A 26,088-nucleotide genomic window follows, 5' to 3' on the forward strand; every position below is an offset into this window, starting at 1 on the left:
TGATGCAGGTAATTCCCAATTGCTCTTTGCTCCATGACTCCCACCCATGCAATAACTTACCTTTATATTACAGGCTTGCTCCATTAGTCTCCTGGCATTTTCCTCAGCCCTATAGCGTTTTGGCAACTGGACGCGGAAGAACTTCAGTGCTCCTTCAAAGTCAGCCTGCAGCAAGTCCTCTTTCGAAGTCTAGGAAGAGAAAACCAAATATGAGCTGCAGCCTCACAACAGTGCATTAGACATTTAGCATGAAATTCAGCAGTGAAATTGTTTCCAATCCGCAGCATTTATTGAAAGAGGGAGACCTGACACTTCTAAAAACCAGAGCTCTTCAGTTTGTAAACACTACCGACACCAGGCAAGGTCTGCCATAACCCCACACACAAAAAAAAAGCTGAACACTCTTCCACAACACGTTGAGGTGTCTTAATTCGATTGGGGGCTTTGTCAAAATTATGGCTACCTCAAGGTTACAAAGTTGGTGCGGGGAGCTGGGGGTGTTGTTCAGGAGTGCAAACCTTGTGGGGAATCAAAACGCAAATCTGTTTCAGGAACACATCAGCCGAGATGCGACATTGTTGCAGAACATTGCAGAGGTCGAAACAGGCAGCCTTAGTGACAAGATGGATGCGCAGTTGGAACCACACCTCAAGAGTCAACTGAAAAACACTAAGTATACAAGCAGACTGGTTTTGTCCCAAACTGTTGCCAGGGAGAGGGATGGAAACAGCAGCTAGATAGGTCTTTGTGGCGGGAGCAATCAGGCTTTGTTGCATCTGCAAACTTTGAAATTATGCCTCTCCATCAAGCCAAGTTAATTCATATTTTTGAAAAGGAACATTGGCTCCAGTGCATACTTTTGGTGAGGGGAAAAAAAACCAATGCAACTACGCACTGCTACTCTTTGCTTTCCACTCCTTAGCCAATCTCATACCAATATTGCCACCGTCCCTTAATCATGGGAGCTTCATTCTTGCAGTCGATTATGCAGTAAGTTTGCCAAAAGCCTCAGCCAATACAATAGCAACTCTTTCCCTCAAATTTACCAGTCACCGTTCACCTTCAGTCAATGCCTGCTGGCTGTTATTTATTAACGCAGGAACTTCCAAACTCCAATTAATAGTTTCTAGAATTATGGTAAGGTATGGGTCCTCCATGCTTAATGTTATGCTGACTGACCAGTGGACAGGTTTCTCCTACTTCCTTTGGTTGAACAGCCATGTAACATTTGCAGCTTCCAGTCCTTGGCATTTTTCCCCACATTAATGACGATTGGAAGATTACAGTCAGAGCCTCAAGTTACAATCGTGACTTCTTTGAATGCATTGCATTGTTTCTACTCTGGGAGCTGTTCTTTAACCATTTTATCCTCTCAACTTTCAGAGATCTTCTTCCTTCACAGCATTCACATCTTCATGTCTGGGTTTATTAAAGCATTTCTTACCTCAGCCACATTGTCTGCCTCTACAAGGATTTCTTAAATCAGCCTTACGTTCCCTGATGATCTTTCTCCCCTCTCTCTCTCTCTCTCAAAAGCATTACTCTTCCGAATAATGTTCCCAGCTAATGTCATTTTTTTGCCCTCATCTCCTACTTTGCACTCTTCAATTTACATCTGCGACTATAAACCTTACTTGACCCTGTTTGCAATATTGTCAAACTGGGACAAGCAGGGAAAGCACACTGAAGTGCATCAAAAGACAGTAGACGGAATCCCTATAGCCTGCAATTCAATATTAACTACATGGATTCAGAAACGGAATACTAACAGCATGGAAAAATGACCCCAAAGGCGCAGACTGCAAACATGTTGGGCTAAATGTGTAAATGATAGCCATGATGTGAAGGTGCCGGTGCTGGACAGGGGTGGACAAAGTCAAAAATCAAATGACAGCTGGTTATAGTGCAACAACTTTATTTCAAACTGCAAGCTTTCAGTGTCACTGCTCCTTCCTCAGGTAGCTAGTGAGAGAGAATGTATCGAACACAGAATTTAAGATCAAAGGTCATACAATTTATGAGAACGTATTGAACAAACCTAGGTGGATATTAAGTCCTTAATCAGTTAGAATGGCAGTACAGGTTTTGTCTGATTAATACATAAATTCCAGAATTTCTTTTGAGTCACTGGCCCAACATAACTTCAGGTTCTATCAGAATGAGGGTGACACCTCAGCTCATTCCTGAAGGAGGGCTCTGGCCCGAAACGTCGAATTTCCTGTTCCTTGGATGCTGCCTGACCTGCTGTGCTTTAACCAGCAACACATTTTCAGCTCTGATCTCCAGCATCTGCAAACCTCACTTTTTACCTCAGCTCAGACAATGCATTTTAGGTGTAAGGCTATGTGAAGAAGGGCTCATGCCCGAAACGTCGACTCTCCTGCTCCTTGGATGCTGCCTGACCTGCTGTGCTTTTCCAGCAACACATTTTCAGCATGTTTCAAATCTGTTTGCATCTCATCCTGGAGGCAGACTGGTTTTATTCCCAAAGTAGGAATTTATAAATGTTACATTGCCTGAGTGTCTAGGGGGAGAGGGGGCACGAGTGAGCGAGAGGGGGAGAGCAGGCGCGCGAGAGGGCGAACGCGAGAGGGAGACAGACAGAAGGAGAGAGAGGAGAGAGACAGACAGACAGAGGAGCGAGAGCAAGCGAGGAGAGAGAGAGAGACTGAGAGGCTGTGTATGTATGTATGTATGCGCCTGTGAGTGTGTGTGTATAGCGTGGTGGGGTCACCTACAGTGTGACATGAACCCAAGATTCCGGTTGAGGCCATCTTCATGAGTACTGAACATGGGTATCAGCCTCTGGTTGGCAATGATGCATTGTTGTGTCCCCCAAAGTTCACCTTGGAGGACATTTACCCGAAGATCCGAGGTGGAATATCCTTGACTACTGAAGTGTTTCTCCACTGGGAAGGAGCATCCCTGTCTGGGGATTGCTGCATGGTGTCCATTCATCTGTTAGGGTTCATGTCACACTGCAGGTAACCCCACCACGCTATACACTCAAACATACAGAGACACACTCTCACAGGTATGTACTCCCTCTCATACATATACACACACTGTCTCTTCCCTCCAGCCCCCAACACAAATCTATGGGTAAATTTGCAGGTTTCTATTTGCAGATATATTCTATTATGTTCAAAAAGCACCCAATCTGCAGAGTCAGTCAGTCAGTCAGTCAATATGGCATTTTATAAATTCCTCCTTTGGAAATAAAACCAATCTGACTCCAGGATGAGATCCAAACAGATTTGAAACATGCCCTCACACCTGAAATGCATTGTCTGACCAGAGGTGTCACCCTTATTCTGATAAAATCTTAAGTCACTGCCCGCATAACTTCAAAGAAATTCTGGAATTTACATATCAAAACCTGCATCTCCATTCTAACTGATTAAAGACTTAATATTCATTTAGGTTTGTTCAATACATTCTTAAATTGTATGACCCTTTGATCGTTTAAATTCTGTCTAATGCATTCGCTCTCACTCACTGCCTGAGGAAGGAGCAGGGGTTCCAAAAGCGTGCAGCTTCAAATAAACCTGTTGACTGTTACCTGGTTTCATGTGACCTGGTCTCAGACTTAAAATGTGTAAATGCAGAGAATGGCAGGAGAGATTTGACATGTAATAAATCATTAATCTACATTACTGAAGGAAGTTGTTCATCCCCTGGGAGCTGTGATGGTCAATAAACAGCTAGCCAGCCAATCCAATTTCATAGCTCTTGACATGCAGCCCCTATAGGTCAGAGCATATTTAAGACTTAATATACATGTGGATTGCTGCCTCTTGACCCTATCAAACTGAGTTCATCCTTCACCAGCTATTGGGGGAAGCAGCCTCCCACAACTCCACTGGAATCCATCCAATTATTACTTACTTGAGAAGTGATGTGCCCTGGTTATTGCCCTCCCTGATGGAAATCAGTCCTTCCCATCCAGGCCCCTCATCACTTTACACACCTCAATCAAAGCTCCCCTCGGCCTCCTCTTTCCCAAAAGGAAAGAGTCCCTAGGGCTAATCCAATCAATCCTCAAAGCTAAAACTTCACTTTCCTGACAAAATCCTCAAAAGTCTCCCCTTGTCTCTGGTGGGATTGTGTCATTCTGGTAATGCAGTTACCAGGACCTATATCCAAATCCTGACTAAATATGGAATTATAACTAATTTGAAGTTTTTAAACTTTTTCTACTTTCTACTGACAAGACCTGTAATGCTGAAGTTTTAAATTTAATTCTTTATTTTCCTACTTTTGAACCTAAAATTTTTCACACAGATACCTTGTATCTAAGGTGGCACAGTGAATGGTGACAGTAAACTTTTCACATGTACTCCTATATCCCTGTACTTGAGTACACGTTACAATAAAATTTAATGCTCATGACCTTGAAAGTCTGCTCCACCCGCTGCTATCTACAGGGATCAGTGGACATAGGCTTCAGGGTGATTCTGTTCCTTTAGACGATTCAACATCCCACAATCTAGTGTGTACTCCCTTGCCTGTCTGCTCTCACAAACACATTATCTCACACTTGAATGGATACTGTATGTCTAGAGATCATTCGGCCAATTAAGCACATGCCAGCTCTTTGTAACAGCAGTTTAGCTAGTCCCATGACCCTGCCATTTCCCCTACAATTCGACAATTGCAACCCCACCCTTCCAACCAGTTCCCTTTTCAAAGCCACAATAGGCTCTGCCTTGATTACTTTGAGTCAGCCCATTCCAGATCCCAGCCAGTCTCTGCTTAAAGATGCTTCTCACGACTCCTCAAATTCCATGGTTAAATTGGTGTCCTCTTGATCTGCCCATTTATGCCAAGGTTAACTATTTCTCTTTTACAGATCCGGTTTGGAACAGCTGATGATTTGGAATTCCAATGGCTACCTTTCTCCAATCCCTAATACCTTCCTGTCAGCGACAGTTTACTTCAATAACAGGGTCAAATTGTGGATCTTGGGGCAGCACAGTGGCTCAGTGGTTAGCACTGCTGCCTCCCAGAGCCAAGAACAGAGGTTCGATTCCAACCACGGGTGACTGTCTGTGTGGAGTTTGCACACTTGCCCAGTGTCTGCATGGGTTTCCTCCGGGTTCTCTGGTTTCCTCCCACAGTCCAAAATATGTGCAGGTCAGGTGAATTAGCCATGCTAAATTGCACAGTGTTAGGTGCATTAGTCAGGGGTAAATGGGTCTGGGTGGGTTAATCTGAGGGTCGGTGTGGACTTGTTGGGCCAAAGGACTTGGTTTCCACGCTGTAGGGAATCTAATTTAACCAAATTCTAACCCTGATGTTTTTTAAAAATTCACTCATGCGAGGTGGGTGTTGCTCGCTGGCCAGTTTTTGGTGCCTGTCCCTGGTTGCTCAGGAAGATGGTGGTGAGCTGCCTTTTTGAACCACCGCAGCCTGTGCTCTAAGTTGACTCAATGCCCTCAGAGACAGAATTCCAGGATTGCAACCCAGATTGAAGGAATGGGGATAGATTTCCAAGTGAGGATGGTGATTGGCTTGGAGGGGAACTTGCAGGTGGTGGTGCTCCCATGTATCTGCTGCCCTTGTCCTTTGGGATGGATGTAGCCATGGATTTAGATGGCGTTGTCTCAGGATCTTTGGCAAATCTCCACAGTGCATCTTGTAGATAGTAACAGCTATGTGTACTGAGTGTCAGTGGTGGACAGAGTGAATGTGGTGCCAATCAAGTAGGTTGCTTTGTCCTGGATAGTGTCAAGCTTAGAGTGTTGTTCGTCCATCCAGGCATGTGGGTAGCATTCCATCACAATCCTGATTTGATGGACAGGCTTTGGGGAGTCAGGTGGCGAGTTATTCACCATAGTATTCCGAGCATCTGATCTAATTTGTCCATAGTGCTAGATGCATTAGTCAGCGCAAATATAGAGAAGGGGTCTGGGTGGGTTACTCTTCGGAAGGTCGGTGTGGACTGGTTGAGCCGAAGGGCCTGTTTCCACGCTGTAGGGAATCTAATCTAAATCTACTCTTTTAGCCAGAGTTTATGTGGCGAGTCCAGTTGAGGTGTTGTTTAATGGTAACCTCAGGGATCCTGGGGGATTCAGTCATGGTAATACCATTGAATGACCAGGCCCAGTGGTTAGATTGTCTCATATTGGAGATGGTCATTGCCTGGCATTTGGGTGCTGCAATCTATTTGCCTTTCTCAATGAAGGTTTATATTATTTCTCAGAATTTGCCCAACATTGAGGTTAGGCTGACTGGCTTACAATTACTTAGCCTCTGAACCATTTTTTTTTAAAAAACAGCAGTACAATACTAGCAATCATTCATTACCATGCTTATAGCCACAAAGTTTTGAAAAATGATAAAGTTTATTGCATAAAATACAGGAAAAACAAAAAAAAAACCAAAAATCAGTGACTTCTAAAATCTATATTAGGCTAACCAATCCAAATTTTCATTCCAGGAGATTCCAAAAGTCTCAGACATTACTGTGAACAAACCAGGGAGGAAACGGAAATAGTCATAACAAATTAGAGGTTTAAAAAGATATTCTTGGAACCCTGTTCACCAATGCTACAAATATCAGCCATGCAACAACGAAAAAAATGCTCGGTAACCAACATCGAAGACTCACCCAACAGAAGGGGTATTAGTGATTTGATTGTTGTGGGAAATGATGCTCCGCAAGTAAGAGTATGATAGGAAACAGGCACTGGGAGAGAGAGTGAGTTTGAACAGCAGCAGGTAGTCATATATAGGATTATAGATGTAGCACATACTGCATAGAAAGAGGCCATTTGGCCCATATAGTCTATGCTGGCAAATCTCTCCACACGTCTACAGGACCATTTTTCTTTGTTCTAAATCTATCAGACTTTTCTACTTCTCCCTCCCTTATTTACTATGCCCTTTAATGTATCTGTACCATTTGTTTCAAACACTGTTTCTGGGTTTCCTCAGGAAATGAGAATGGATAAGATCATGAGATGGTGATATAGCAGTGACATCAATAGTCACATGTTAGACATGAAGGAGGGATGGAATAACTTATATTAGACAGATATAGATCTGTGGTGACCAACATGAATCACAATTGATTGGTTGATTGCTTGCAGTGAGCGCGTGCATTTGCTGGGCAAGGAAATGTCTAAACCTTCAATTACTGCAAATCTAATTTAGGCTGTAAATGGCTTGAAGAGAAATTAACACTTCCTGAAGTTGGAAGCTTTTGAGCAACTTATGTATTCATTGCAACAGTAGCTTAATTAAGAACCAGCTGAAATTGGAACAGAATGAGCTTGGCCCTTGACTCTGGAACGTGTACCATAGCCAACCCAGCGTGACTGATGGTAACACCACTGAAAATCAGAGAGATGGCTCAATCATTTCTTACTGGAGATGGTCATTGCCTGGCATTTGTGTGGTCCAAATGTTACTTACCACTTTTCAGCCCAAGCCTGGATATTGACTAGCTCTACTGCACTTGGATAGAGACTGCTTCATTATCTGTGAAGTCGTGAATTGTGCTGAACGTTGTATCTGCCACTCATTTGGCCCCTCTGCTAATGACCCTGCAACTTCCTGAAGTGTATGTTGCACATTCTGCTACAGTGTGCAGTTCTGGGCCTCCTATTTGAAATGGGACACTTGTGTTCGCAGGTCAGAGGAGGTTTACTTGATCAGTTCCTCAGATGAAGGCACTATTTTACGATGGGGAAAGCACGTTGGGCCTTTATCCAGTGGAGCATAAAGAATGAAAGATCATCCTACAAAAGCATGAGAGATTCTGAGGGGATTCAAAAAGGTGTATGCAGAGGGCGCTTCTTTTAGAGAAAGCTAGAATTCAGGAACAGGGTTTAAAAATAAAAAGGCGTCTGTCATTTAAGGAAGATGAGGACCATCTCTGATCTGAGATGGTCATTAATCTGTGGAATTCTCTTCCTCAGAACAGTGAATGTGGAAAATATTCAAGGTTGTGTTCGACAGATATTTGACAGGTAAGGGAGTCAAACATTACGGAGTGCTGGCAGGAAAGTGGAATTAAAGCCAAATCATGTCAGCCATGATCCCATTGAATTGCAGAGCAGGTATGAAGGTATGAAAGGCTGAGTGGCCTCATCCTATATCTGTACCCTCCTGAAAAGCTCATTCAGCGCTTGCATCTTCCTGAAATGGTCACATTTGCCAACCCCTCACATCCCTAGTTGTCATCTACAAAGTTCAACACCGCGCCTTAGACACTTAAACAAATCAACTATTGTGCGGAGAGCAAACCTGGATACTACACAGTTTTCAGTAAATGCATAATGGCTATCCTCAATTAACCTTGTATCTCTGAATACTCATTAATTTGATCCTGAATTATTGATTTGAATTGGACACTGGACAAGTTAGTCAGCCGGTACATCTTTGGGAGGACACAATGTTCCAGAGCTACTCTCCAGTACAGCATCACTATTGAGGCAGTCAGGAATGCTGAAAAAAAATTGAGACCCAAGATTGTACCTTCTTCGAACAACACCGTGTACCTGCCACCAGAGCCTAGTTACTTATCCACCCAGAGCTCTAACAGGCATGAAGCAGAAAATACATTTGAGAGCCAACTGAAACAAAGATTTGGATGGGGGTACAAAAGCAAGTAACAGAAGCAAAGAGGAATTATGAGAAGTGGACTAGCAGCTAATACAAAAAGGGAGATCCCAAAGTATATAGACACAAACAGTAAGAGTGTGGTTAAAGGAATGCAAGGCTGATCAGAGACCAAGCAAGGGATTTATACATGTAGGTAGGAGTATCACTGATGTGTTAAACTAACATTTTGATCAGAAGAACCTTGGAAGACAACAGGAGAACAATGCAAAAGCTTCAAGAACAGAGGGATTGGTGTGTGCATGTACACAGATCACTGAAGGTTGCAGAATAGATGGAGACAGTGGTTAATAGATCAGTGTCCTCAACTTCATGAATAGGGGCATAGAGAACATGAGCAAGGACGTTAAATTTGTATAAGAGTCAGTCATACAGCACGGAATCAAACCCTTAGGTTCAACTCATTCATGCCAACCACGTTTCTCCAAACTGAACTAGCCCCCAAACTGAACTAGCCCCCACCCCCTTGCTTGCATCTGGCCTATCTCCCTCTAAACATTTCCAATTCATGTACCTGTCCAAAATGTCTTTTAAATGTTCGAACTATATCTGCATCTACTACTTCCTCTGGTAGTTCATTCCAGATACTGTATGAAAACGTTCCCCTTCAGGTCCCTTTTCAATTTTTCTCTCCTTAAAAATATGCCCTCTAGTTTTGAAGTCCCCTACCTCAGGAAATTACCTTGGCTTTTTACCTTATCTATGCCCCTTAAGATTTTGTAAACCTGATAAGGTCACCCCTCAACCTTCTACCCTCCAGGGGAAAAAAAAAGGATCGGACTATCCTTATAACTCAAGCCCTCCAGTCCCAGTAGCATCCTTGTAAATTTTTTTTGAACCCTCTATAATTTAATATCCGTCCTATAACAGGGTGACCAGAAGTGGATACAGTACTCCAGAACAGTCCTCATCAACATCCTGCTCAACTCAACATGATATCCCAACTCCTATACTCAGTGGAGTGAGCAATTAAGGTAAGCATGTTAAATGCCTTTGTTACCAGCCTACCTGTGACACAGCTTTCAACAAACTATGTGCCTGAAACCCGAGGTCTCCCTATTGGGCAACATTATCCAGGGCTCTATTATATAAAGTCCAGCCCTTGTTTGTTTTACAAAAATGTAATACATTGTATTACTCCAAATTTAACTCCATCTGCCACTTCTCGGCCCATTCGCCCAATTCGTCTAGATTCTTTTGTCACCTTAGATAACCTCCTTCATGTGTTCAATTTTGGTGATGTCTGCAAACTTATGAACCACGCTTCCTAAATTCTCATCCAAATTGTTCATATTAAATAACAAGAGTGGACCCAGCACCAATCCCTGCAGAATACTGCTGGTTACAGACCTCCAGTCCAAAAAAATAGCCCTTTACCATTATCCTGTCTCTTACTGTCAACCCAATTTTGTATTCAGTGAGCAAACTCCCTGAACCTCATGTGCTCCAATGTTACTGACCAGTCTACCATGCAGAATGCTTTTCTAAAGTCTATGTAGATGTCTACTGCGCTCTGCCCTCAATCTTTTCGGTCACATCCGCAGAAAAGTCAACCAAGTTTGTGAACCATGATTTCCCACACACAAAGCCATTCTGACCATCCCTAAATACTCCTTGCCTCTCCAACAACTCACCCACTACTGACAGACACACCAGCCTACAGTTCAGAGGCTGCTTCTTATAGCCTTTCTTAAAAGAAGGCACATTAGCCACATCCAATCTTCTGGCACCTCACCGGTATCTGTAGATGATACAAATGTCGATGCTAGAGGTCCTGCTATTTTTTCCCTAGCTTCCCACTTGTTAGACTTCGGCTGGGCTATTGTGTACAGTTGTGAGTACTACATTATAGGAAGGATGTGAACACATATTGCAATGTGTGCACAGTGATTTACAAGAATGGTTCTAGTAATGAGAAGCTTGAGTGATAAGGATAGTTTGAAGGTGAGACTGTTCTTGTTGGAGAAGTGGCAGCTGAGAGGAGATTTGATAGAGATTTTCAAAATTATGAGCAGGTTAGACAATAGATAGGGAGAAAAAGTTCCTGCTAGTAAAAGAGAAAAAGAACTAAGTCGTGTGCGCGAAACCTCTCATGCAGTTTAGCATATGGAATGCACTGCCTGGAAATGTGGTGCAGGCAGATTCAATGGAGACATTCAAGATGGGCATTGGATGGTTATTTCAATAGAAATAGTGCGCAGGGTGATATAACAGAATTGGTGGAGGCAAATATGGGCCAAATGGCCTTCTCTGGGTCATAATAATCCTAAGGATCAGAATTCTGAGTTTGCTCTTGATCACTTACTTTTCAAATAAATGTTAAATATTCATTTTCCACAATTAGATTTTGTTTCAATCCAGAGAATCTGGTCTTTCCTCTTGAACTGCTCTTAATAATCACACAATGCTATACTCTCATTAACTGCTGGCTTTTGGTCAAGTCACCTTCAATTCCATCTAACCCCTTTGTTCACAACACGACACCTCCAAATTCATGATTTTCCATGTTGTTAACTTCAACTCACCTTGCACCTCTTTAAATTAGTTTAGTGTGAAACCATCTCACTCTATTCTTTGCACTCATTAAGAGCACATTTGTTTTGTCTTCACATTTGAAAATTTGCTATTCCATCTTGCTTGCTCATGTTCTTACTGATTTATTCTGAATCTTTAGTATCCACCTTGATCGTTACAATGAGAAAAAAGGTGTTTTACTCTAACTGGTCTCCAGCACTCATGATTTAAAATTATCCTCTCCTTTCCTAAATTAAGCAATGTTTCAATAGAGACAGCACATGTAAGTGAGGGTGAGAATGCAAGCAAGAGAATGAGAGCGCAAGGGGAAGAAAACAGAGGAGATTAATGACATCAATGCTTGTTCGCTGCCAAGTCCTTGATGCACAGATCTAAAATCAGAAGAATATTCTCAAAGAAAGGTGACGACATAACACAGAGTTACATGTAATCTTCAAAGGTTTTACGGACAGTCATACAGGAGGGAAGGATAGTGATGATACAAAGGTCAGGATTCACAACATGGGACTCAGTGGCTGAAGAAGCAGCCTCCAATTGTTAGGCAATGCTATCAAGGCCAGAGTCAGGTGATTGTGCAGGGAGGCGAGGAAAGTTTATAAACACGAGGATGAGGATCCTACATTAGAAGCCCGAATCAATGATGGAACTTGGTGCAATTAAAATAGAGACAGCAGAGTTATAGACAAGTTCATGTTTAAGGAGGAGAGGGAGTAGCATACTGACAGGGTAGCATTGGGATAATAGAGTCTAGAGACGTTGGAGAAAGGTTTCAGCTGTGGATATGCCGAGGTTACTGTTCTTAGGATGTGATTGGCAGGAATGTGGAATCAAGCCAGGGCTGTATCTATGAGACTGATGACAATGGATAAAAGGTGTTGCAAGGATGATATAGTTGACTGTGACATATACTGCAAGCTCAAGGAGGAAGAGGTAGCCAAATGTGTGATGGTCACAGAGTTCTGTGGCAGAGACAGAAGTCAGACTTGGGTGATTCAAACAGAGTTACACAAAAGACGATTGGGTGAGCAGGGAGATTAGGTTTTTGAGAAAGGTGGACGACAGCAACTGCATTAAGAGGAAATCAGACATGCATTCAGAAGCAATGTCCACTAAGAAAGGGCCCAAAAGGGAAGCTGAGTGGTTCAAGGTTTTGGGTTTAGAGAACAAGAATTGGGTCTCATTGAGAAGGCAAGGATGGGACAAAGGGTTAACCTTGGGGAAGCACATGGTTTGGTGGGCAGCAGAAAGGGTGGGTTGTGGTAGACGCAACTAAGATGATGGCCTCAGTTTTGAAGTCCAGGAATTTATGCCACTTGCTCAAATCGAGGGTGGATTGGGGAAATAGAAATTGTTAAGGGGGTTGGTTGTAGAGAAAAGCTAAAGAATTTTCTGTTCGTGCCAGGATAATCCCAAGTACTGAGCAGTTTTGGAAGATAACAACAAGGTCAAATGATGCTAGTTTAGATCCAACCAGATTACTGAACCAAGGTTGAGACTGGCTGTGGCCAGATAGACTGAAGTCTGTGGTCCTAGAGTCTCTGTCTGATATAATATGAATTCACACAACGATTGTTCAGATATGACACCACAACTACAGCAACGATTGGACACAATTTAACCTTTTTGCTCAACTTAGTTTCCATCAATTGAAATGTAATTTTTTAATAGTATCATTCACCACCTCAGGAATTCCCACAATGCTTAGAGCCATAGAGTCCCAGAGTAACAGCATGGAAACAGGCCTTTTGGCCCAAACCAGTCCATGCTGACCATAGTGCCCACGCAGCTAGTTCCGATTGCCCGCATTTGGCCCATATCCCCCTCAACCCTTCCCAAATGTGTTTTGCAATGTTGCTACTGTATCTGCCTCAACCACTGGTGATGGAGTAGTCCAAGGACCTGCATGTCCTTGGTGGAGTGGGAGGGGGAGTTGAAGTGTTGAGCCACAGGGTGGTTGGGTTGGTTGGTCCAGGTGTCGCAGAGGTGTTCTCTGAAATGTTCTGCAAGTAGGCGGCTGAATATCCCAACTCCTCTACTCAGTGCCTTGACAGATGAATGCCTGCATGCTAAATGCCTTCTTCACCACCCACTCTACCTGTGACACCACTTTCAAAGAACTATGTACAGAGGAACCTCAATTATCCAAAGGACATGGGTTGGGAGTTAAGCGAATTCCGGATGTTTGAATGCTGGGTAACAGTGTAGCCAAACATCGGAACATTGCAATCTTGCCGGACAAGCTGACATTTGGATAATTGAGGTTCCTCTGTACTTGTACTCCTAGATCCCTCTGTTCCACAACACCTCACTATTTACTGTATAAGTCCCACTTTCTAAAGTACAACACCTCACAATTATCTGAATTGAACTGCATTTGTTAATCTTCAGCTCACCCCCACATCGAATTAAGATCCCACTGTAATTTTTGATAACCTATCAATGATACCCCCTAATTTTGTAATTGCAAACTTAATATGCCTTGCATCCAGATCATTTACATAAATAATAAAGGTCTCAGCACCAACCCCTATGCACACCACTGGTCACAGGCCTCCAGTCTGAGAAACAACCTTCAACCTCTGATTGCTACCATTGAACCAATTTTGAATCCAATTAGCTAGCCCTCCCTGGATTCCATGCGACCTAACCTTCATGACTAGCCAGCTGTGTGGGACCTTGTCAAAGGCCTTACTAAATCCCATACAGACAACATCCACTGTCCTATCTTCTTGGTTACCTCTTCGAAAAATTCAAATTTGTCAGACTTGATTTCCGTCAAACAAATCCATGCTGACTATCCCTAATCAGATCTTGACTATCCAAATCTTGGTTGATCCTTCAGTATCCACTCTAACAACTTGCCTATCACTGATGTCAGGCTCACTGGCCTCTAATTTCCTGGTTTGTCTTTGCTATCTTTCTCAAACAAAGAGACAACATCAGCCACCCTCCAGTCTTCCAGAACTTCACCAAATGGATAGAGACGAAGCAAAAGTCTCTGCAAATTCTTTGCTAACCTCCAACATCAGATGATAGACTTGATCAGGCCCAGGGTATTTATCTACCTTAATGTACCTGAAGACTGCAAACACCTCCTCTCTAGTAATATGTATGCGGTCCAAAACATCCAATGAAATATTTTTGAAACACACAATCACAGCTACAGTTATAGAAAATGTGGCGGCCAACCAGCACACAGCCAGGTGTCATAGCGGTCATAATGACGGGATCATTTGTTCTAGTGACGGCAAGGGCATTCTCTACATCTCTACCTGAACAGGCAGGTGTGGCCTTGGCTTCACAACACATCTCAAAATGTTCATTTGATGGATTGATGAGGGTGTCAAAAAAGGGCTTTTTTTGGGGTGTAGAAAATTAGAGTTCAGGCCACAAGCAGATCAGCCACGATTTCATTGAAAAGTTCTGAGCTGGTCCCAGGTGCCAAATGGCCCATTCCCGCTCCTAATTCATATAATTTTAATGGAATGATACCAATAGTGCAGCACTCCCTTGCTATTCAAATTCAGTCACATGCAACAGGATTTGAATCCAGAGCCTCCAACTCAAAAGCCTGTGCCGACAGGGCCCCACAATTAACATCTACCTCTCAGGAGTCCTACCATAAACCACCGTCGCCCCCCCCACCCCCAAATTAATTTGGGACCTACTGATGCTGCAAGCAAATCTGTCCTGCTCCCATCAGCTTCCCTCACCATAAGGTCATTAGTGGAGGAACTTGAAACCGTGATTCACAAGCAACAAACTACATACTCACTATCCTGATGAGCGTTAGTCAGTCATTGCTGGGTGCTTCTGTGGGACAACCTCTAACAGATTTATTAGCTTTACACAGTTACCAACATCCATGTTGGCCTCCCAAACTGCAGTTTGAGGAGAACAGACAGCAAACTGTCTCGCTGCTGTTATAGTCAGCTCTCATGAGTGAAAATCCAGATTAGTGAAGACAAACCGCTGGAGGTCAAGGGGCTCTGGCTCTGGCTCTGCTGGCTGTGCCACCTCAGTTTATCATTGCAACTCATCCACATCTGGCAGTGTAAATCCCCAGCTTCCTTGCCAGTGGCAGTACCACACCCCACTTGGGCATGATCAGCCTGTCCTTGCATGAGCAACTCCACAACTACCTTGTTAATTAATCCAATGAATGAAAGCAAAGGCAGCTCCCAAGTGGCACAGGGTTGCTCCATTTACACAGGACTCAATGCGTGCACACTGTCAAAAACCCGCACAAGTACACTGCCACAATTCACATTTCAGGTACTGCACGGGCAAACCAGGCAAGCTGACAACTGCAGCCCTTAAATATCAGCAGGGGATGTCAAGTGTCCTGTTATACAAGTTGTGCCAGATTTTATTTTACAAAAGCAGTCAGTCAGACATCAAGGCAACAATGTATGCAAGGATTTCATGCTGCTTTTCAGTGCACAGATCCTTAAGAAATCTGACTGCTTTCAATGCTCAGGGTTCTCTCCCACAGGCAGCCATCAATAAGCTGAATGACTGTCAAACGTCATTCATTCCAGGCTGCAGGCCTCTGCCTCCCATTAGCAAACCCCTGAACCCGACAGCCACAATCTCCCGGAGACCAGAGACTCACCGGCAGCAGTCGAGGTACAAACAAGCGATGGCCCATCCCCAGCAGCTCGAGCAGCCGGCAGGCATACTCGTTCACCATCTTGTGGCTGTCATCCTGCGGTTCTTGGGTTTTGGATCGGGGGTTCTGCACGGTCGAGAGGGAAGGGGCAGAACAGGGAAGCCCCTCTTCCGTCAGGAGGAAGTAGGATGGATCCAGCTTGCTGGTTCAGGTGACAAAGTGAACTGGAAGTCACTTGAGGGGTGGGGGGGAGGGGGTCACAAAAGGGGTTAATTTGGCCGTCTTGCCCCTACCAGTCAGTCAGCAGCAAATGCAGGTTTGCCGACATGGTGTTGCCCGGTGAAAAGAAAAATGACAGCACGTTGAAACACACGCCGAGGAGCTGAGGCAGAGCTGCTCCTGCTAATGTAGTCGGTGAGCTCATCGCCTCTGGCTGGAAATGTGATGATTGCTGCTCTCAGCGTTGCTGTGAATGTGTAATGAGGGAGCCAGTGACTGAGCATGCAAGCCCATGCCTCATGGGAACTGTCTGGAAACAGAGGGCTGTACTGAGGCACCTCAGCTCTCAGCTGGTCCAATCCTCTGACATACTGACCACCCCCTGCAGACAGTTATCAATGCCGTGCAGCTTCAGTTAGAAGTCAGGCTCGCTCGCTTTGTTCAGCTTTCCAGCCTCCCAGTACAGTGCTACTCCTTCATTCTCATTCCCTGAGTAAACAGTATAAATTGATAGTCAGGTTCAGATCTAATTCCCTGCTGGTGTTTGAGGTATGTCAATGTAATGGGGACTCTTGCTTTAAACCCCATGTTTTAACGATTATCTCTAAGTGACATTTCAATTGTTATTGGCAACAAAAAATTAATCGCTTAAATTGCCATGTCCCTATAAGGGACTGGTACCCTTGAATTTTGTTTAATCTTAAAGGATTGATTCAAATTTTTAGATTAGATTCCCTACAATGGGGAAACAAGCCCTTTGGCCCAACAAGTCCACACTGACCCTCCGAAGAGTAACCTGCCAAGACCCATTTCCCTCGGACTAATGCACCTAACACTATGGGCAATTGAGCATGGCCAATTCACCTGACCTGCACATCTTTGGACTGTGGGAGGAAACTCATGCAGACACAGGGAGAAGGTGCAAACTCCACACAGAGTCACCTGAGGCTAGCATCGAACCTCGCTAACCACGGAGTCATTTTGCCGCCTCGTGTTGTTTTTTTTAAAAAAAGGATACTTCACCCAGTCTCCGGTTCTCTGGGTACACTAGCAGGATTTACCTTGAATCCCAAATGATGCTGCGTCAGGACGGCTCTTATTCTTCCTTTACTGAGATGGCATTTCTAAAGTCACAGAACTGAAAGATTGAGTGGGTATTTGGGTGATGTAACTACAGTACAGAGAGTCCAGGGAGATCAGACCGCAGAATCAGGAGATAGAGTGAGTGTGACAGCTTAGAAAACCTAGACAGGATTATTTAGAGGTTTTATAGATTAGAAAGGTAAAGCACATCAGCATGACTGAGCAAAGACAGAAGCTACCTCATTACAATATAGCAGCTATCAGCTTTCTTCCCCCCACAAAAACTAACTCAAAGCAAATTCCAACATGCCGAAACATGTAGGTACAGATACAGCTAGGGATATTTATAATACTGCAAAGTGTACAATGTCACAACCTGCACTGCTGACTCCAACACCAGATGGAATCATTCTATAGTACATCAGCAATGTCAAATAACGTGCTGTATGTAATGAGGCCAGTGGTCTGTTCTGAAGAGTCGTATTGCACTTGAAAACCCTATTTCCATTTGAACAGATGTTCCCAGACCTGCTGAGTTTCTCCTGCATGTGTTGAACCAGGTCGCAACATGGCACTAGAGGCCGAGGTGTGTGTGCGCGTGTGATGGTGCAACAGGAATTTAGACACTTCAGTTGAAGATTGAAGTGGAAGATAATCTCCAGATTAGTTCCATACCACAAGGTACTGAGTATAAGATAAAGAAGAAAGGTCAGATAAGCACATGGCTATAGGGATGGTGTAGGAGGAGAGCATTAGATTTTTGGATCATTAAGAGTGTTTCTGGACAGGTTTGCCCGGAACCAGAATGGTTCAATATCCTTGCTAGGAAATTTGCTCACGCTGTTGGGGAGGTTTTAAACTCAGTGGATGGGGCAGATTTGATGTAAAATTGGGAGCAAGATTAATGTTCAGTCAGATACAGAAGGAAGACAAGACATGAGCAAGTTAAGGAACAGAGGACCACAAAGCTAAACTATCTATTTTAATGCAAGGAACTTGACCAGTAAGGCAGATTAACTTATTGCTTTGATCAGCACGTGAGAAGGACAGAACTGGGAGCTCAACATTCCAGGGTATAGAGGCCTCAGGTGTGATAGGGGAGGACGTGAAAGAGATGGGGGCAACGCATTATTGATGAAGGAGATCATCACTGCCGTAATGAGGGAGGATGTCCTAGAAAGCTCTTCAGATGCTACTGACATCTGTAGTTTACAGACATCAGTAAAGCCTTTGATAAGGTTCCAAACAGAAGGCTGTTCTTAAAAGATAAGATGATGTGGAGGTGCTGATGTTGGACTGGGATGGACAAAGTTAAAAATCACATCACTAGGTTATAGTCCAACAGGTTTATTTGGAAGTTCTAGCTTTCATCAGGTCGCTACCTGAAGGAGTAGCACTCCAACAACTATTGCAACCTGTTGGACTATAACCTGGTGTTGTGAGATTTTTAACTTGAAAGATAAGAGCCCTTGGGATCCAAGGCAAATTGGCAAGTAAGAGGCAGACATGGTGGTGGAGGGTTGTTTTTTCAATTGGAAGCCTGTGACCAGTGGTGCAGCAGAGTGATCGGTGGTGTGACCTTTGCTGTTGGTAACATAATTAGTGACTTGGACGTTAATGTAGAAGGTATAATTAGTAAGTTTTTAAATGACACAAAAATCAGGATTGTTGTTGATAGTGAATAAGATGGTCTCAGGCTATTGTCTGATATCGATCACCTCGTAAATTGGGCAGAGCAATGGAAGATGGAATTTAATCTTGATAAGTGCAAGGTGATGCATTATGGGAAGTCTAAGGGAAGGATACACCCAATGAATGGTAGGTGGCCCTTCGGAAGGAGTAAGGATTAAAAGGGACCTTGGTGTACAAGTTCATCGATCCCTAAAGGCCTCAGCACAGCGAGACAGAGTGGTAAAGGTGGCATATGGGATGGGGCATGGAATATAGGAAAAACGAAGTCTTGTTACAACTTTATAAAACATTGGTTGGGCCTGAAGTGGAACATTATGAGCAGATCTGATCGCCACATTATTGAAAAGATGTGATTACACTGGCGAGGGTGGAGAGGAGATTCACCAGGATGTTGTCTGGGATGAAGGTTTCAGTTAAGAAGAAAGAGGCTTCTCTGCTCCAGGGGAGGATTTGGAAGGGAAAACCTGACTGGAGTATACAAAATTGAGGAGCATTGACAGAGTAAGAATCGCTTCCCCGTGGATGATGTGTCTCAAGGCTAGTAGGCAAAAATTTAAAGGTAAGGAGCAGCTGTTTAAGAGGAATATAGAACACAGAACAGTACAGCTCAGTATAGCCCCTTCGGCCTTCAATGTTCAGCCAACCTTTTATCCTACTCCAAGATCAAACTAACCTATATATCCTTCATTTTAGTAGCATCCATGTGCCTATCCAAGAGCAGCTTAAATGTCCGTAATGGATCTGACTCTACAATCACTGCTGGCAGTGCAATCTACACACCCACCACTGTGTGTAAAGAACCTGCCTTTGACATCTCCCCTAAACTTTCCTGCAATCACCTTAAAAAAATTACGTCCCCTCGTGATAGCCATTTCCACCATGGGAAAAAGTCTCTGGCAATCCACACTATCTATTCCTCTCATAATCGTGTACACCTGTATCAAGTCACCTCTTATCCTTCTTCATTCTAATAAGAAAAGCCCTAGTTCCCTCAATCTTTCATCAAAAGACATGCCCTCCAGTCCAGGCAGCATCCTGGTAAATCTCCTCTGCACCCTCTATCAAGCTTCCACATCCTTCCGATAATGAGGCGACCAGAACTGAACACAATATTCCAAATGAGGTCTCACCAGGGCTCTGTGGAGCTGCAGCATAACCTTGCAGCTCTCAAACTCATTTTCCCTGCTAATGAAAGCCAACACACCATACGCCTTCTTAACAACCCTATCGACTTGGGTAGCAACTTCAAGGGATCTATGAACATGGACTCCAAGATCCTTCTGTTGCGCCAAATTGTGAAGGATCCTGCTTTTAACCCTGTATTCTGCATCCAAATTTGACCTTCCAAAATGAATCAGGTTGAACCCCATTTGCCACTTCTCAGCCCAGCTCTGAATCCTGTCAACGCCCTGTTGCAATCTGCAACAGCCCTCCACACTACCCACTACTCCAACCTTCATATCATCGGCAAACTTACTAAACCACCCTTCCATTTCCTCATCCAAGTCTCCAGGCGGAATACTTCCTATCTACTACTACCCACTATCTGCTATGGGCCAGCCAATTCTGTGTCCAGACAGCCACATTTCCCTGTATCCCATGTCTTCTTACTTTGAATGTGCCTAAGCGTGGGAACCTTATTAGACACCTTCCTAAAATCCATATACATCATATCCACTGTCCCATCTTCAAATGAGTTTTGTCACATTCTCAAAGAATTCAATAAGTCTTGAGGCATGAACTGCCCGTCACAAAGCAATGCTGATTATCTCTAATTAAGCTATGCTTTTTCAAATAATCATAAATCTGGTCTCTCAGAATCCTCTCCAATAATTTGCCCACCACTGACGTCAGACTGACTGGTCTGTAATTCCCAGGGCTTTTATCTCCCACCCGGAGGGTGGTAGAACTATAGAACGTGATGCCCCAGAGGCAGTGCTGGCAGGTACTCTCAACATTTAAAAAGCACCCAAGTACTTAATGCCAGGGCATAGTAGGCTATGGACAAAACACAAGGAAATGGGATTTGCTTGATGTTTGTTGGCTGTCATAGACATGGTGGGCAGAAGGGCCTGTTTCTATGCTGCATAACTTTGACACTAGTAATTCAAGATAACTTTCAGCTGTATGTCCAAGAAGCATCATTAATAGTATGGCCATAAAGGCTTTAAAATTAAACTGTCACCTATGTCCAGTACATCAGGGAAACATAAACCACTTAAGTAATACATGAATCATAACGTTAACCTTGAATTTATTTGGAAACTGACTTCGAGATGCATACGGGAAAAACACTCACCAGTGATTCAAGGACTGTCAGAGGGACCTGACAGTGAGTGGCCAGGATTGGCAGAAGATGGGGAAAAGCAGCATGTCTGAGGGAGTAGCAAGCTCACGTACCCTCTTTTTTTGGTAGTTAGTTTGGTTCATGCTTGAAAATTCCCCTATCATGCATCATAAACTTTTTTTTAAGATTACTTAGTGTGGAAACAGGCCCTTCGGCCCAACAAGTCCACACCGACCCGCCAAAGCGCAACCGACCCAGACCCATTCCCCTACGTTTACCCCAAACCTAACACTACGGGCAATTTAGCGTGGCCAATTCACCTAATCTGCACATTTTTGGACGGTAGGAGGAAACTGGAGCACCCAGAGGAAACCCACGCAGAACTGGGCGAATGTGCAGACTCCACACAGACAGTTGCCTGAGTTGGGAATTGAACCCAGGTCTCTGGCCCTGAGAGGCACTGTGCCACCATGCCGCCCATTATTTCATCATATTCTCTACACACCTTGACATCCATGGAGTGCTGGCTTTGGCTCCTCGTTGTTGGAATGTACCTCGCTTCTAATTATGTTTAAGGAAGTAGCAAGCACTATGGCCTTGCTTTGGGTCAGCAAGAACTTTTATCTACTAACCGCAGTCACGCATAGACTAGCTATGCAAGAAAACTGGACACTGAAAAAATTGTGCAGGTTAGGTGAATTGGCCATGCTAAATTGCCAAGTGTTCAGGGGGGTGTAGGTTAGATGTATTAGTCAGGCATAAACGTAGAGTAATGGCAATGTTTGCGTGGGGTATTCTTCGGACGGTCGGTATAGACTTGTTGGGCCGAAGGGCCTGTTTCCACACTGTGTGGATTCTATGATTCCATCAACTTGTCAGAGGCAAATAGGAAATTCCTTTCGGATACAATGTGCAACCTCTGGTCACTGCTGTGGGTAATGTTCAATACTGATTGTCTGTATATTCTCGGCTGCACATTTTTTGAAGTGACTTGAGACATTAATGATGTGCTGCTTAACTTGTTCTGCACAGATGAGTGCAGAGTTAAGCATTTATATATCAACTTTAAAGTGGGGGGAGCGGGATTACATAAAGCTAATGATGTTGCACAAAATTTCCTGGATGATTTGGGGAGAACTGAGTTGGAGGGTAACCTAAGTGTTGATAAATTAATGCTGGTTCCAGCTGGGGTAAACACAGAACCATACAACACAGGAATAGGCCTTTCAACCCACGATGGCTGTGCCAACCATGATGCCATTCTAAACTAAACCCATCTGCTTGCACCCGGTCACTATCACCTCATTCCGTGCCTGTTCAAACGTCTACGTAAAACATTTCCTTGAATATGGAGAAAGTGAGGACTGCAGATGCGGGAGATCAGAGCTGAAAATTTGTTGCTGGAAAAGCGCAGCAGGTCAGGCAGCATCCAAGGAGCAGGAGATTCGACGTTTCGGGCATAAGCCCTTTTTCAGGAATGAGGAGGGTGTGCCAAGCAGGCTAAGATAAGAGGTAGGGAGGGGGGACTTGGGGCAGGGACATTGGGAATGCGATAGGTGGAATGAGGCTAAGGTGAGGGTGATAGGCTGGGGAGGGGGTGGGAGCGGAGGGGTCAGGAAGAAGATTGCAGGTGAAGGTGGCGGTGATGAGTCCAAGGGTTGGGACTGAGATAAGGTGGAGGGAGAGGAAATGAGGAAGCTGGAAAAATCTGCATTCATCCCTTGAGGTTGGAGGGTTTCTAGGCAGAAGATGAGGCACTCTTCCTCCAGGCATCGTGTTGCCATGGTCTGGCAATGGAGGCAGCCAAGGACCTGCATGTCCTTGGCTGAATGGGAGGGGGAGTTAAAGTGTTCAGTCACGGGACTGTTGGATTGGTTGGTGCGGGTGTCCCAGAGCTGTTCCTTGAAACATTCCACAAGTAGACGGTCTGTCTTCCCAATGTAGAGGAGGCCACATCGGGTGCAGTACATGGTTTGTGTGGAGGTGCAGGTGAATGTGTGACAGATATGGAAGGATCCCTTGGGGCCTTGGAGGGAAGTAAGGGGGGAGGTGTGGGCGCAAGTTTTGCATTTCTTGCGGTTGCAGGGGAAGGTGCCGGGAGTGGAGGTTGGGTTGGTGGGGGGTGTGGACCTGATGAGGGAGTTGCAGAGGGAGTGGTCTTTCCAGAACGCTGATAGGGGAGGGGAGGGAAATATATCCTTGGTGGTGGGGTCTGTTTGGAGGTGGCGGAAATGACGGCGGATGATATGATGTATCTGGAGGTTGGTGGGGTGAGTCCCAACCCTCGGACTCAGCACCGCCTTCTTGACCTGCAATCTTCTTCCCGATGTCTCCGCTCCCACCCCCTCTCTGGCCTATCACCCTCACCTTAACCTCCTTCCACCTATCACATTTCCAACGCCCCTCCCATCGCATTTCCAACGCCTCTCCCCCAAGTCCCTCCTCCCTACCTTTTACCTTAGCCTGCTTCACAACCTCCTCATTCCTGAAGGGCTTATGCCCAAAACGTCGATTTTCCTGCTCCTTGGATGCTGCCTGACCTACTGCGCTTTTCCAGCAACACATTTTTCATTTCCTTGAATATGTCAAGTACCATTCATCCTTAAAAGCTAGATAAACCTTGGTGAAGGAGTGAATTAAAGATTTATTTACATTCTTAACGCATCATCTCATGACACCAAAACTAAGCTCTCTTGCAATAACTTTGAATGCCCCCTCTGGCCCAATTCTACTTTCCTGCACGTTCCCTTTAATATCCCACCCAGTCTAACTCCCCTCTCTTGCACAGTGTGGCATAGTTGCCATGTCACTAAACCTGTAATCCAGAACAAAGACAAATTTTTGAATGGGTTTGAATCCCCCGCCCCCAACCTCCCCCCATGGCAGATGGCGGGATTCAAATATAATAATAAAAACAAAGGAGACCTGGAATTAAAATTCTACTGAATATCATGTAACCAGTGTCAATTATGAAATCCCATCTGATTCACCAGTATCCTGCAGAGAATGAAATCTGCCATCCTTACGTGGTCTGGTTTACATGACTCCAGACCCACAGTAGTATGGTCAACTCTTTACTGTCACATCTGGATAATTGGAACAGGGGCAATAAATCTGACTTAGCCAGCTACACTTACATCAAGAAAAGTTTTTTAAAAATCCCCCCCTTCAATCAGATTCTCTTGCTCATTTTCTATACCCCATAATATTTACCAATATATTCCGCTCTCCAGTTCATTCTGTGCTATTTAATATTGCATTCCCTCGAATCCCTTTCCAGCTCATTTCCCAACTAGTCGGCTATCACTGTTCTGCCTACTTGATCTGTTAGAAATGTGTTTAAAGAGTAATAGAGACATACAGCACAGAAACAGACCTTTTGGTTCAACCCGTCCATGCCGACCAGATATCCCAAACCAATCTAGTCCCACCTGCCAGCACCTGACCCATATCCCTTCAAACCCTTCCTATTCATATACCCATCCAGATGCCTCTTAAATGTTGCAATTGTACCTGCCTCCACCACTTCCTCTGGCAGCTCATTGCATACACACACCACCCTCTGAAAACGTTGCCCCGTAGGTGTCTCATATTTTCCCCCCCTCATCCTCAGTGCTTGGGACCCTCCTGTGAAGCGCTTCTGTGATCTTTCCTCCGGCATTTGTAGTGGTTTGAATCTGCCGCTTTCGGTTGTCAGTTCCAGCTGTCCGCTGCAGTGGTCGATGTGCTTATTGATTGAGTCTATGGATGAGTGCCATGCCTCTAGGAATTCCCTGGCTGTTCTCCGTTTGGCTAGTCCTATAATAGTAGTATTGTCCCAGTCAAACTCATGTTGCTTGTCATCTGCATGTGTGGCTACGAAGGATAGCTGGTCGTGTCCTTTCGTGGCTAGTTAGTGTTCATGGATGCAGATCGTTAGTTGTCTTCCTGTTTGTCCTATGTAACACTACTATTATAGGACAAGCCAAACAGAACAGCCAGGGAATTCCTAGAGGCATGGCACTCATCCACAGACTCAATCAATAAGCACATCGACCACTGCAGCGGACAGCTGGAACTGACAACTGGAAGCGGCAGATTCAAACCACTACAAACGCCAGAGGAAAGATCACAGAAGCACTTCACAGGAGGCTCCCAAGCACTGAGGATGTCACCTGGACAGGGGACGAAACGTCTGCAACACAAATTCCCAGCTCGGCAACAGAACCACAATGAGCACCTGAGATAGAATTTTCTCACAAACTTTTCCCTCTTACCCTAACCTATGCCCACTAGTTCTGGACTCCCCCACCCCAGGGAAGAGGCCTTGTCTATTTATCCTATCGATGCCCCTCATGATTTTATAAACCTCTATAAGGTCACTCCTCAGCCTCCGACGCTCCAGGGATAACAGCCCCAGCTGGTTTAGCCTCTCTCTATAGCTCAAATCCTCCAACCCTGGCAACATCCTTGGAAATCTTTTCTGAACCCTTTCGAGTCTCACAACATCTTTCTGACAGAAAGGAGACCAGAATTGCACACAATATTCCAACAGTGGTCGAACCAATGTCCTGTACAGCTACAACATGACCTCCCAACTCCTGTACTCAATACTCTAACCAATAAAGGAAAACATACTAAAACACCTTCTTCACTATCCTATCTACCTGCAACTCCACTTTCAAGGAGCTATGAACCTGCACTCTAAAGTCTCTTAGTCATAGCCTAATACCATATTCCTGAAAACCCTTGAAGATCCCACCTGTTTAACCATAATTTGATATCCTTTAACAACCCAGTCTAACTATTTACCTTATCCCATTGTCTTCAATATTCAACCTCATTAGATTCCCTAGTGTGGATACAGTCCCTTCAGCCCAACCAGTCCATACTGACCCTTCAAAAAGTAACCCACCCAGACCCATCTCCCTCTGATTGATGCATCAAACACTATGGACAATTTAGCATGGCCAATTCACCTGACCTGCACATCTTTAGACTGAGGGGGGAAACCGGAGCACCTGGAGGAAACTCGTGCAGACAAAGGGAGAAT

The 26,088-nt window shown here is 44.4% G+C and overlaps 1 protein-coding gene across 4 annotated transcripts in view; it reads right to left on the bottom strand.

Annotated features, from left to right (window-relative positions):
- rabgap1l (RAB GTPase activating protein 1-like) overlaps positions 1-26,088 on the bottom strand; it is a 489,306-nt gene that overhangs the window by 53,580 nt on the left and 409,638 nt on the right. For 3 of the 4 annotated variants that reach the window (XM_060830051.1, XM_060830052.1, XM_060830055.1), the window contains one exon: positions 61-189. In XM_060830051.1, the coding sequence (XP_060686034.1) occupies positions 61-189 (129 nt within the window). Of the gene's footprint in view, positions 1-60; positions 190-15,778; positions 16,205-26,088 lie in introns of those variants that run through there. The other variant, XM_060830056.1, reaches the window with a different exon arrangement.

The sequence above is a fragment of the Hemiscyllium ocellatum genome, chromosome 9 (genome assembly GCF_020745735.1).
Source record: "Hemiscyllium ocellatum isolate sHemOce1 chromosome 9, sHemOce1.pat.X.cur, whole genome shotgun sequence".
Taxonomy (NCBI): Eukaryota; Metazoa; Chordata; class Chondrichthyes; order Orectolobiformes; family Hemiscylliidae; genus Hemiscyllium; species Hemiscyllium ocellatum.